At 25.7% G+C, this 14,944-nt stretch overlaps 2 protein-coding genes across 3 annotated transcripts; both read left to right on the top strand.

The window, feature by feature from the left end:
* The first annotated feature begins 648 nt into the window (after positions 1 to 648).
* LOC100870306 (phospholipase B1, membrane-associated) lies at positions 649 to 5,965 on the top strand. The gene is made up of 7 exons (XM_003693059.4): positions 649 to 1,108; positions 3,271 to 3,357; positions 3,730 to 3,941; positions 4,278 to 4,454; positions 4,591 to 4,886; positions 5,388 to 5,566; positions 5,650 to 5,965. The coding sequence occupies exons 1-7, from the start codon at positions 976 to 978 to the stop codon at positions 5,796 to 5,798; spliced, it is 1,233 nt and encodes a 410-aa protein (XP_003693107.1). The 5' UTR covers positions 649 to 975; the 3' UTR covers positions 5,799 to 5,965.
* A 3,114-nt stretch (positions 5,966 to 9,079) lies between these two features.
* On the top strand, positions 9,080 to 13,509 carry LOC100870423 (phospholipase B1, membrane-associated). 2 transcript variants are annotated; one of them, XM_086910073.1, is made up of 7 exons: positions 9,080 to 9,347; positions 9,792 to 9,866; positions 10,103 to 10,314; positions 10,455 to 10,631; positions 11,469 to 11,767; positions 12,625 to 12,803; positions 13,206 to 13,509. In XM_086910073.1, the coding sequence occupies exons 1-7, from the start codon at positions 9,212 to 9,214 to the stop codon at positions 13,343 to 13,345; spliced, it is 1,218 nt and encodes a 405-aa protein (XP_086766199.1). In that variant the 5' UTR covers positions 9,080 to 9,211; the 3' UTR covers positions 13,346 to 13,509. The 2 variants fall into 2 exon arrangements, with proteins under 2 accessions (XP_086766199.1, XP_086766200.1); XM_086910074.1 differs by having other exon boundaries at positions 9,112 to 9,323.
* The last annotated feature ends 1,435 nt before the right edge of the window (positions 13,510 to 14,944 follow it).

The following is a 14,944-nucleotide window of genomic DNA, read 5'->3' as shown; positions in this document are numbered from 1 at the left end:
TTATTTATTGTATTTATTTTGCATATCTTCCGCATACGTTAGTTACGTTATATGTATGGCGTAACACACTTACATAAATATCTGTAATTAAATCGGTGTAAAATATATATAATTACGGTAAAATAATTGAATAATTATGAATATTTTTTAAAAAATTTAATCAAATGTGTTCTTAAATACGCAAGAACCGTACATTATATCATCATCATGGTATTAAACCTATAACTATATAATTTTGATTGTTACACAAATGAATTGTATATTAAACACGTTGCATTGTCAAATAAAATGGACTGTCTAATAAATAGACTATCATTTAACAGATTATAGTTACAAGGTGTAAATAAATAAATATATATTGAAAATATTTGTAAAACATGTCAATGAAATATTCGTTAAAAAATATTTTACATCTAAATTCTATAAATTATCAAAGACAATTCAGACATATCGTACAATATTGAAATTATACGTGCCAATAATATAATCTTAACCTAACGTACATAACGACAAACTTGTGACAAAAACTTATAATCCTCGTAACGAAGGAACAAAAAAACAACTGTTCATCTTTAAAATAAATATAGATGTCTCATTATGCAATCTTATACTAACATATATATAAACCTTGTTTGTACGCATTATTTCACAGTTTAACCAAACTCGCGTAACGTAACAGCTTCACACGCTTCATCAATCACGCGCCTCTATTATCAACCTTCGTAAAGACCATTGTACACATTTCAGATACACAGTCAAGATATTCTGTAACACTTAAATAGCGGCAAACGTAGACAATTTTTGTTTCTTATGTTGTAATTCTCCCACTTCAAGTCGGGACAAACTTCGAAAGGGAAAACGTATCATTTGAGAACTTGAGAACTGATCAGTAACAGTAACTTCAAAGGTATAAAGAAGTTAGTCACGAAACATTAATCTCAAAGATTCTCGTTCGTCGAATTGATCGTTCGCGATATGATCAAGTTACATATGTGCCTTCTGTTGCAAGTATGCGTGATAACAGCAACAATGAATAAAACTTTCTTAGACACACCAGACAATTTGATATTATTCCGTTTGATGCGTACTTGGATATTGAAAAATTTTGGTATGTATTCAGTTGATTTTATTCGTTTCTTGCAATGATATATGCTTTTTCATAATTTTGATGATTTTGTGAGAATGTGAGAAATTATTTATTTGTGCGTGTGTGTATGTGTATGTTTACATTGGAAACAGTGGAATTCTTGCGAGATGTTGAGAATTTATAATAATTAGTAATAATTAGGGGGTGTGATATTTGTTAAAGTTGATGGGAACAAAATATTCATAGATGATATTAAGTTTTATATTAAATAAAGCGTTGATAGCTTCACTGTTATTATAATGAACGAGATTTTTGATTTTTTAAATTCAACTTCTGATATTTTATAATAAAATTTTAAACTTGTTTATGTGAATCGAATATGTCACGTAACGTATAAAAATTAATAAGTTGTGAATTTTATTTCAAGAAAAATGGCGGATGGTAGGCGAATATTATATACATGTAACGTAAAGGTTGCAATCTATTCTGAAATTAATATATTTAATTGTAGTTATTACTATTATTGTTATATTCTTCGAATATTCTAATATTAATTGTACGTACGTAACTTTTATTTTCATTCTGAAACATATAGCATTAATACTTTATTATTTCAAAGATCAAAGATATTTGTCACTTCGTAAACAATGTTTAATTATTTCAGAAAATCGGTAATAATATAATTTCTATAAATGAAATATTTTTCAAGTATATTATCCAAATAATTATATATATGTATGTTTCAAGTTTTTTTGTGAATTCAAGCTGAGCCGAGTTTTCTATATCTTGTTCTAATGAACATGGACTTTGTATGTTCTTACAAATAGTGGAATATGTATTAAAAAGTGAAATCTTTTACTTGAAGGCAAATCTGATACTTCAGTCAGTTTCAACTCGTTATTTATCTTATTTTTAATAGTTAAATGATAAAAACAAAAATTCTCACTTTATAATTGTGCAAGATCCGTTTAAAGATTCCAGCATCGTTCGGTATTCTTTTCATTCTCTGATCTTTTGTCAATCTAAAAAACGAGTTAGATCCCACTTTCTCCTATTTTGTATATGAATAATATTTTATATTTCGTCTTGCTGAAATAAATTTTCAATTAATATAATAATAATTTTCTATTAATATTATCAACTTTACTATCTCTACTTATCTCTCGTATAAAATAAAACTTTATTATTATCTCTCGAAAAAAACTTTGTACGTGTAAACATAGGAAAACAGCAATATTATATGATAATTGGACCCTAATTGGAAAAGCATAAAAAGATTTTATTAAAATATGATTTTATTAAAATATGAAATATTTAAGAATTAAAATGAGATTTTTTTTTTCATGTATACATAATATTACAACATACAAATAACAGAAAAGAAATGATTAAAAATGTGCATGTATAAATAACTTAAAAGAAAAATGAAAAAAAAAATTATTTTTTTGAATAATTAACTCGGAAAAATAGAATTTATGTCAAATTACACAATCTTTTTTACTAAAGATATATTAATACACATTTATTCTCTTAATTTTTTCATCTCTTTCAAGATCATTAAGATCATTGCCAATCTTTTTTTCATTTTATTCTTTCTATTTTATGTAAATAATATAACAAGTCGAAACATTTCACATAAAACTATCATGATGTTCGAAGCTATATAATTTATTAATTACGTTATTAATTTTTTAAATGGATATTATATTTTAAAAAAACAATATAAATTCTTATTTCTTATAAAAAAAATTACTAAATTATTAATAATAATAAGTTAAGATTGATTGAAGATTATTAAAGATTACACATAAAATCATTCTTTCGCAAAAGATTTAAAATCACTATTTTTTCATAACATATTTTTCATTGTTGGAACATTAGCAATTAAAAATCATATATCTGAGTATTTAGTAATATTCTAAAAAATAATATTTGTGAATAATATTATAGATATAAGTACATATGTATATAATAATACAAATAAAAATATCAATAAATCTTTTTCGAGAAAATATTAATGAAACTTTTCCTGAAGAATTGAATTTGCAGAATATTATCGATAAAGTCTAAAAATCTAAAAAATGAATGGAAAAATAAAAAAAAAAATGGAATATATTTTCATACTTTGATATAAATGCAAAAAGTTCTACAAGTATTCAATAATTGTTCTTTTTGCGTAAAAGAAAAAGGAGAGAGACTAGATGCACAAAAGGCGGGAATAATTCAGAAAGAATTTCCAATAAATGTTCCATTTCCTTGCAACGTGACAGGTAATTAAACAAATTTTCAATCAATAATAAAAGTTGAATAACTGCACAAAAATCAACGAGTATTTATGAAATACATAATAAATTCAAATATGATTCGGTCAAAATTTCAAATTATTTTATATCTTACCAAAAAAAAGTATTTTAGAAAAGTGTATCGAAAGAAGACAAAGATTTAAATATACATCATTTTTCGTTTATTTCTGATATTTCATAGGAAACGAACGAATAATACTCATTTATACCACTTATATCTCGTGCAGTTGTACAACTATTACCATCTATTATTGTTAAAATTATATTTATACATAAGTTCATAATACTAATCGTAAAATTTAATAATCGTTTCGTAATTTGATAATTTAATGTCTGTAGGAGGCAGATCTCCCACTGTTCCTGATTCGGTAAATCGATTGAGACCAGGTGATATTGACGTTATTGCCGCGATGGGCGATTCTTTAACAACAGGAGCTGGCTTACTTGCGACTAATATGATGCAGTTAGGTATTGAAAACAGGGGTATGGTGGCGACTATCGGTGGTGAAGAAACATGGAGAAAGGTTTTGACGCTCCCTAATATCTTCAAAGTATGTTCAACGATCGTAAATTTCTAAATGAGAGACGAGCTAGAATTGTTTCTCTTTTATAGAAATAACGTTATTTGAACGAAATTATTTATCGTCGCAAATATATATTTGATCAATATTCAGAATGTTCGAGAAAAAAATTCTTTGGATCAGAGAAATTTTTGTGCTAAAATTCTTGTGCATGAAATAACGAAATTCATTTAAGAATTTTAAGATTTATTCTTAGATATTATTTTGCGTAGAATAATATTAGAAGGCTAAATTTTGAAAAAAATCACGATCATCTTTAGCGTGTGTAAAACACTTTTTTCGACTGATAAATATTTTTATGCACAGGAGTTTAACCACAATTTAATAGGGTACGCCTTTGGAGATTCTTTGACCTCCCATCCAGCTTCGCAATTGAATGTGGGTGAAGGTGGTGCACTTTCTATGGATATGCCTTACATGGCTAAATTTTTAGTTAATAGAATGAAGAAGGATCCGAGAATAGATATAAAGAATCATTGGAAGGTTCGTATTTCGCACAAAATACATTTAAGTATTTTAGAATTTTTAAAATTAAAATCAAATTTGACAAAAATTGTTATTTTAATAAAGTGTTAATAAATTGCAAATATCTAATATCTCTTTCCATATTTTCTCGCAGTTTATTTCACTATTGATCGGGCCTAATGATTTTTGCGCCATGTGTAGCAATCCTTCTCCGTCTACCATTTTGAAAAATCACAAAGAAGATCTAATTAATACTCTTCGAATATTAAGAGATAATTTACCAAGGAGTTTTGTCGCTGTTATAATACCACCTCACATAAAAGAAATAGTCAGAGCACGTAGAGGAAGATTTTCGTGGAGATGCTATTTGATAAGTACTATAGAATGTCCATGTTTGCTAGCTGTACAATACAAAGAACGAAGACAGGAATATTACGAAATAATAGACAAGTTTGTATAATATTTAATTGAAATAATCCAAGATTTCAAGACGTAAAAGAAAAGTGAAATTTTATTATTCCGGTTAGAGTAGATAAATTAAAATATTTCTAGATTTCTTACAAACGATATAAGATACTGTATTTAAAAAAACAAAAAAAAAAAACTTAAAAATTTCACATATTTCTTGCAATATAACTTGCAATACGAAAAAATGTTTTTAACTGAAAAGAACGATTATATAATACAAATTTCTACGTTTAATTTCGATTATAAAACTTTATTGTGAAAAATTATGGGTCGAGTCAAAATTAATCAAAATGAAATGAATAAATTTCTTTTATTTCCTTGTTACTTCGTATTCCTACAATTTTTTTACAACAGTTTGATATCGATTCTAATTATAAGATGTAATGTATAATCTACTTTATTTTATGCGTTGTTTTATTTTACTTTATTTTACTTTATTTATTTTACTTTATTTTATTGCTTCTGTTTTATTTCAATTTTTAGGTGGCAAGAATTGGAGGAAGAAATCGTTAATTATCCAGAGTTTCATACAAATAACTTTACCGTAATAACTCTTCCAATTTTGAAAAATATAAAATTTCCGCTCGCTGAAGATGGATTCACCGATTTGTCGTACTTTTCTATCGATTGTTTTCATTTGAACCAAAAATGTCACGCGATAGGTAAGTGTAACAATTGATGGATTAATATAATGATTTTTTCATTAACATTCTGCGAGATAATGTTCTAATATTTTTCATGTAAGTGGCGAATCATATATGGAACAATCTGTTGGAACCAATTGGTAACAAGTCAGACCAGATATCGTATCCAAAAATTCTTAAAACATTCTTATGTCCTACTTCGGAGAGACCATACCTGATGACACGTGAAAACTCGCGGAATATAATTTGACATTGATTAAAATTTGAATTACGTTTACAAATCCATCCAATTAAAATAAGTAAAAATATTGAAATTTAGTACAACGTTTGAATATTATGTTGGTTATTGAACCAATCTTTTTTGTATCAGTACAAAATATTTATTTATATTTCAATAAAATCAATACTTTTTCTATATCATATTGTTTTTTTGCATTATTTTTTATTTTAATGATTACACACATTCTATCTGAAAATGTTATATACCTTGAAATCTATTTTTCATCTAATCATAAAACAAATTTTGAGTAAGTATTTTAATGCTAAGTACAATGAAGTATATAATTATTCTTTATAAATTTTAAAAAAGAAAATCTTAGATTATTATAGGATCATTGTAAAAAAAATTCGATTTATTTAATTCATTTATTTAACCTCTTTTTATAATATTTTAATTTTTCGTTTTCATATTTATAAATTATTCGTCAATTTTTCTAATTTTATTCGATATATCGTTTAAAATAATTCATTAATAATAAAAATTTTGATATCATTACTTTTTTATTTTTTTTATTTTTATACTCGAAATAAATATTCACGCTTCATAATATTTATGTTGTTTCGAGCATCAGTCATCGGAAAGTTTTTTTTTTAACTTCTTTGTTCAAATTGTTTAGATTAAAGTATATACCATGCACGTAATTCGCGAATATTTCGTATTCTTTGTGCATAATTCAGCATAATTTGAGAAATTACTCACGGAAATCGTGTGTGCAATTTCAATTTACAATATAAAGCACATTTTCATTTCAATTGTCTTCACAGAGAATTATATTTAATAAAAATAATAAAAGCGTAATTGAAAATTGAATTAATATATTATATTATATATAAATATATTTCTTATATATTTGATTCATTATATATTTTTATAAATCAATTTAAAATCAATCGTTAGAAATTTATCAATCTTTCTACGAAGCAAAATATTATAAAAATTAGAATATATATTAAATAACACAATATCAATAACACATGCTAAAATATATGTCACACTAATTTATTAAAAAATTGTACGATGTTATAATAATTATTACAAGTCTGTCTTATTTTTATAGTTTTAGAATAGTATTTCAGCATTCCTTAAGCAAGCATATTAATAAGTGATTGAGCAAATATTAATCAAGCAATATAATCGATACCGGTTTCGTATTACCCAATATCTAATTTTTCCCCTCCAATATCTAATTTTAACTGGAAAGAACCAGATAAATTTATTTTCCACTTCAATTATTCATGATTAATAAATCTTCTGTATTCTTTAACATCTACAATTCTTTAACATATACCATAAATTTTCTTTTATAGAAAAAAAAAATATTATTATTACTTTTCTAATGAATCATAAATACAATAAATATAATAAATAAATCTTCTGTAAAATGTTCAAATCAAAAGTGATACGAAATAAATAAAATAAATATAATAATAATTACAAATAAATACGTACAATTACAATATCTTTCTTTTTTTTTTTTTTTTTTAATAGAAAAATGCGGTACATCATGTAATCTGTACGAAAGATTTCCGAGTGATGATCATCGAATCATTTGAATACCGGTAGATGCGATTTATTATTTATTTATTCATATCATGAACTTCCTGGTTGTACGTGGTACCTTTCTAAGAATGTCAGCCTCTTTGTCACGTTCTTCGATTTCTTCGTCATATAAAATAAAAAAAGATCGGATCGAGCAGACAGAAAATTATTTGAAAACGTCGTCAATTACAACTGTTCCCGAATGTAATTTTTGGTTTGTTTATTCGTTGAATCAATGGTAGGCACAAAATACGAATAATTTGTATGAAAAAGGATTTATAAATAATTTTATTACAGAAAATAATTATTTATTTAGAAATATTTTAACTTTGTTTCGAAATATTTTCTTTTCTTTTTTTTTTTTTTAGGTTTCTTTAATTAATCATATCTTTGATAATCATATTTGGATAGATGTATATGAATTAATATTAATTGCATTGCAAGCAATTTTTAATATGACTTGCCAACAACTCCGAGTGATTTTTACTATAACAATCAGCTATTCGAAGACTATTTACATTGGCGTGAACACGCCTCTATGATAAATTGAAAATCTTGCTTTGTCGTAAAAACGAAACACGTGTACTTTTTAAAATTTTGTTCTATTAAAGCAATACAATATAAAAAAAATATAACATTACAGAAAATAAAAATTATTTTTTGAATAATAATTTTAACTTATACATAACTTTGTTGATGCGTCACAAAAAAGTGAAGAAAATTTTACAATTATAAAAATACAAGGTTGCTTTTAGATTTGGCTGCGCAAACGAGTTATAGGATATCTAACGTTGTCGCTGCTGCAGCGACAACAGAGATATTTGCTTATCCAACAATGTCGCCTTAGCGGTTGCAAAGGGTTTAATAAGTGTTTTGAAAATTAGTGAAATAAAATTTGATAAATTTTTTTCTATCGATGATGAGTAAATCATTTTTTTTTTTTTTTTTTTTTTATGAAATCGATCGTTATACAACTCTAAACTATACGGAATATGTGGAATAAACAATTATTCATTTTCTTAGCAAAAAATTCAGAGAAGAATTATATTTCAGATATAACAAATATTTCAATCGTAATTTTGTTAGAAGTTATTGTATTTGTATCAAAAATGGATAAAGGAAACGTAAATAGAATGATGATGAGTGTTTAATTCTTAGTTAATTAATCAATAGCAAGTATTCTTTAAAATTATGTAATTCAAAATCGATATCATCTGATGTGTCAACAATAATTCTATCACATCATTCAATTACCATATGAATGAAACTGTAAGCTTTTCAAATAATCTCAAATCACATTTTGAATTCATCAAATTTATCGTTCAATTACTACCTAATCTTTTCTATCTTTCTGCTTAAAATTGAAACAACATACAACATGATATTATATACACGTCAATCAAATTTATCATCGATGAATATAGAAATAATCTATCTTAACTGTACTCCAAGTCTCTTCCTTATATATATCTATTAATATTTGCTAATGCTTAAAAATTATTTTATGTAACGCGTATATACATCCTGTTTTTTCCTATATCCGCATCAAATTCGAGGGATCAATCTCCTTGTGGCGGCCTGTTGAATCTCATTGAAAAAACAATCTACGTTCACGATCAAGGTCGTTGGAGAAGATACGCATTCGCATTTGTATTTACACTCATACATTTTCTGTTCGGGATGGTGGTAAAGCTTAAAAGGGAGGCGAGTGATGCAATTTCAGGCACACTCGGTAACGCTACAGAGCAAATAACTGAACGGGGAGAAAAAAAAAAAAAAAAAAATTTACTCATCGATTAGAGCATCAATGTGAAAATTTAATTAACGAAGTGATAACACGAGTGATGGTCAATTTCCAAGTTGGTTTGTGCATTATCTCGCAATTATGCGTGCTGGCCGCGTGTCAGAGGACCTTCCTAGATTCGCCGTTCAATCTCTTCAAATTGCGTGCAATTCGTAATTATCTAATTCAAATTTTCGGTATGTGCTCGGTTTATTATTTTGTTCAAAGTGTTTCCTGTGTTTCCTGATAACGGAAAGGATGAATTCTGATTCTGAGACGATTCTTTTCTTTTCTTTTTTAAACAAGTTAGCGGAGATGGAATTTACGTTACGAGTATGAAAAGAGTATGAAAGAGTATTACGAGATATTTTCGTTAAAAAAAAAAAGAAGTAGAATTTTGTCGAGACGTTGATGGATTATAGTAATTTTAAGCAGTGTTGAATATAAAAAAAAAAAAATAAGTAAGAAATATATTTGTTTGAATATAATACATCAATTGAAGGGAGTTCATAGCAAATAATTTGAATTTTATCAGTCTGAAATAATATTTTAAATTCGAATTTAATATTTTCTTGAATTAAAATGATATTTTCTTCGGAAACAGTGATCGAAAAATACTAGAATTAATACTTGTCTTACAGAAAATGAGGAACGAATTGCAACGAGTTATCAAAGAAAAATTCAATTGGACGTTCCATTCCCTTGCAACGTAACAGGTACTTAAACAAATTCAATTATCATCGAAATACTCGTGAAAAATTAGTCTTATATATTCATTGTCCAATTTAAATTAAATTCTTTGCTCCAAAAAGTTTGATATTGTAAACTTTTGTACACAAATTTTAAATAAATGTATAAAACTGCATTACATACGATCAATTCTGTTTTAGAATATACTGTTTTGACCACAGTCAAAAATTATATGTCTAATATTTTGATTGATTTTCTTTAGGCGGTAGATCTTCTAAAATTCCGAATTCGGTCCATCGTTTAAGACCAGGTGACATAGATGTGATTGCGGCAATAGGGGATTCTTTGACAGCCGGTTCTGGAATTTTTGCAAAAAATCTACTGGGAATATTGGTGGACAACAGAGGGGTGCAAGCGAATATCGGTGGTAAAGGGACTTGGAGGACGTATCTTACCCTCCCCAATATCCTCAAAGTACGATTAATAATTATAATTGAATGAAAATGATAGTAACTAATTCAATAACAGTGTGGATTAAGCACGTTTTTTTTCTTTTTTTTTTTTTTTTTTTTTTTTGATAGAAAAATTTTATTGTTATGTGACGTATTGTGTAGGAATTCAACCCCAAGTTAATAGGTTACGCGGTTGAAGATTCTTTAAGTACTCAATTAGCTTCGCAGTTGAACATTGCTGAGATCGGCGCGATGTCAAAAGATTTGCCTTTCATGGCTGAATATCTAGTCGATAAAATAAAGAAGGATGCTAGAATAGATATAAAGAGACATTGGAAGGTTCGTAAATAATATAAATAATTATTATTATTATTATCATTCTAATATGTTAATGAGAATATTGAACGATATGACTAATTTAAAATTTAAAATTCATATTTAATGATATCATTTTATATATATATATATATTACATATATATATATATATGTAATATTAGTTAAAAAAATATTTTCTTGGAAAATAAGTAAAAATTTACTTGACTTAAATTTTGAATTAAATAAATTTCATAAATGTAATAAAAAGTGGGAGATATGTGTTAAAAATGTTAAAATTAGAAACATAAAATAAAATTGAATGAAAATTTTCTCAAGAATGTTCGCACGATAACAACGATTACTTTTTATAAATTAAAAGTATTGAAACATGAAATGAAATTACATTTTTCGATTACAAATTGAAACGAAACATATGTATATTTATATATTTTCTATTTGTTTTTGAAGTGTTGAATCAATTCCCAAAATATTTCTTACTTGTTACTTGTATATATATATATATATATATATATATATATATATATATATATACAATGGTATCAATCCATGATAAAATCCAAGAGAGGATGATTTTTTATTTAAAAAGTATAAAGTAAAATTTCCATATGAAATCCTACTTAAAAATATATTGTAAACAAACTATCGTATTATAGATTCATTTTTAAATCATGAATCATCCCCTTTTCGGTTCTATCATATTTCATAGATATTTTGAATTTCTCTTTCGTATATTTCCCATTTACATCAAACAACTATTCTTCATATATGAAATATTACCGAATATAAATTAATTCTCGTAATTATTTACGCAATTCTGTTTCGTTCTGTTTGATTGCAGTTGATTTCGATATTTATCGGGCATAATGATTTTTGTACCGAAATATGTGCAGTTCCCTCTCCATGGTCCATTGTGGAAAATCATAAAATCCAATTAGTCGAAACTCTTCGAATATTAAGAGACAATTTGCCAAGGACGTTTATTGCCATTCAATTACCGCCTCATTTAAAAGTACTCGTCGCTTCACGCAAGGGAAGAAACTCGTTGAAATGCTACGTAACGACAATGATCGAATGCTCGTGCCTGTTTGCTTTGCAATTCCAAGATTGGAGGCAGGAATATTATAAAGTAATAGCAAGGTATGATTTAAATTCCAAGAATTAATGTTTTTTTTTCTCTCTCTCATTTGTAAATTGACTCATTAACAATGGGTCGATACGTTTCAAAAAATTATTCACGACCCTAAAATTTTATAAAACTCGTAACAATTTTTCATATCGTATTTAATCAAGTTTTAAAGCAGGTTTTTCGAAGGATAACTAGAATAACAATTCGTTTGAGAATTTCTTTTATTGGAAAGAAAGCCTTGAGACTCTTCCAAACGTCTCTCCTCGACCTCAGAAATAATGTTCGATAAACACGAAAGGAGTGAAAATGGCCGAAATTCTGTGAATTAATTTTCGAAAAAAAACGAAAGTCATTAATTATTTAAAACGATATGTTAATTAATTTTAATAAAAAACGAACCAATGGATAAAATTCGAAATGGAATAAGATCAACGAAATATCATCAATCATAACCAGTTTTTTGTCAGCGATAATTGTGCAATAATATCAGATTATAATTATTTCAAGGAGACATCAAAGTATATTGAAACAGAATCATTGAAAATGCATCGACAACGTGCAATCTCTCTCTCAATATTTAGACTAATTATTACCATTAATTTCTTGATGTAGGAACGAAGTGAAATTTGACATAGCAAAAAATATATATATAATTTATTTTTCAATTTAACATTTGGAAATTAAACTGTTGAATCAGAGATGTCAATACTCGCAATGGCTTCAGGAACATATATAACATATCTTTGACAATTCTAATAAGAATTTAATTAATTTGCATTTTTTCTTCTATAATTTTGTACATTCATTTTTTTTTTTTTTTTGAATAATTTTTTCAAAAGATGAAAATATATGGTATCATATGTTTCAGATGGCAAGAATTAGAGGAGGAAATCGCCGATTATCCAGAATTTCATAGAAATGATTTCACTATAGTCGCTTTACCATTTCTCAAAAATGCTGCGCTTCCATTGGCTGACGATGGAAATTATGATTTATCATACTTATCCCCTGATTGCTTTCATTTAAACCAGAAAAGTAATGCACAAAGTGAGTACATCCCAGATTTAATCGTATAGCGTGTCTAATTTTAATTTATAAGTGAGAATTGCTCGTGAATAAAAAAAATATTCAACAATTTAATGATAAATAATAATAAATAAATGATAGGAATAATATAAAGATAATATATGTATTTTTTAAATAAGAAAAATATTATCTAATAATAAAAAAAAAAACATATGTACGTATATGATTTTCTTTATTTATTCATGTCCTATAAAAAAATTATAAATTTATACAAATTATATAAAATTATCTAAATTATTTATTTATACAGTTCACGAGTAATTCTGATTTATAGATTAAAAAATTTGACACCATGTATATATAGTTCAATTACTTTTTTGTTAGCATTCGAACAAAAAAAAAAAATTGTTGTTGTGTTTCAAGTTGCGAATACTTTATGGAACAATTTGTTAGAACCCGTTGGTAACAAATCTACCTCTTGGACACCGATATTTGAAAGATTTTTGTGTCCTACTCCTGAAAGACCATTCCTGATGACGCGTGAAAATTCGAAACAAAAATAAAAAAATTTTTCTTTCTACGATATCCATCGACTTTAATTATAAATGTTAAAATCTAGATGTGATAAAATCGTGCCATTCTAGTTAACAATCTAATAATGTAATATTATTTTTATTATTGTTATTATTGAAATTTATTCGGTTATAAATAAAATTATTTCCAATTACTGATTTCTCACATTTTTGTTGCAATATCAAATATTTATTTTAATTTATATAATAAAATTAAACGTTTTTTCCAGCATCTTTATTTTTTTCGTTACAATCTTTATGAAAGTATACCGCTATCCTAATCTAGCTTATCATATATCTTAATCAAAAATACATATTCGATAGATTCATTTTGTGTTCATTAAACATTCATATAAAAATAGAAATCTGATTTTTAATCTACTTTCGTTTATTTAGCATGGATTTTTTTTTTTTAATTATGCAATTATAGATAGATAGATAGATTTCTTCAACAATTTCTTCAAAATCATAGTTTAATAATTATCACAAATGTTGTGATATTGACATAAAAGATATGGATAGAAAATACCCATTTTATATATAAATGTTTAATCGTACAATTTAAAGACAATATCTCAATCATTAATATATGAAAATAAGATAGTGATATATATTTATTCTGGTCTTAAATCAACTGCAATAATTTATTTATTTCCTAATATATATTAAGATAGGTGAAGATTGATACACGTTTTTTTTAAAATTGAAATTTATTCGAGAATGCAAAATAAAGTAAATGGCACATTTAAAGAACATTTTGTGAAAATTTGCATATTTTTTAATAATTTAAGCGTTTTTTAAAAGTGTTATTTCTTTTTTCTTTTTCCTTTTTTTTTCTTTTTACATTTAATAAACATCTAGTGACAATTTTTAATTTCCGAATAATTTTAAAATATTTTTCAATTTTTTCTTTGCATTGAAATTTATTAAAGAATTTTTTTTTTTTATTATTTAATTTATTAAAGATTATTATTTTTTTTATATTTATTATTTCTTCCTGAATTGATAAAAAATGAAAAGCAGTACTCATCTTAACAAATAAAGATTAAATAATTTTGAAAATCTTTTCAGAAAAAATTTTGTAAACCAGAATTATTACCTACTTTAATGAATCTTTGACAAAATTTTTAAATGAATCAAAACAAAATCACTGACACAAAAACAAAACTTTTCACCAAAAATTTTCATCCTAAAAAAAAATTAAAATACATTAATTATTTATCAACTATTCAACTCGAATGTTAATGTGAACTGAATATGACTATCATCAATAATGCCGTCTTTGATTAACGATAAATTAAGAATATCGTAAAATATATCATAAAGCCTCGCGATATATCAATTCATATCTAAAATAAAAAACAGTTTCTTCATAAATAAATAACATCTTATTGACATCGTTCCACGATATTAATATCACCACTCTAAATTGGCAATGTGAATGGTGGCAAGACTTTGGCCTCACCACTCTTACTCACGTACGATTACTACCGTAAAAGAATACGAAACGAAAGAACTCAAGTGTTTCGTTTAGTAGAAAAGTAAGTAGAGGGGTTATCGATAGATATGTGTACGTTTCTTCGACTGTCT

Source organism: Apis florea, unplaced genomic scaffold, assembly GCF_048593485.1.
Source record: "Apis florea isolate Af1SG1 unplaced genomic scaffold, ASM4859348v1 contig_3170_pilon, whole genome shotgun sequence".
In the NCBI taxonomy this organism is placed as follows: Eukaryota; Metazoa; Arthropoda; class Insecta; order Hymenoptera; family Apidae; genus Apis; species Apis florea.
The sequence above is the reverse complement of the archived record's forward strand: the minus strand, read 5'-3'. Positions and strand labels throughout refer to the sequence as shown.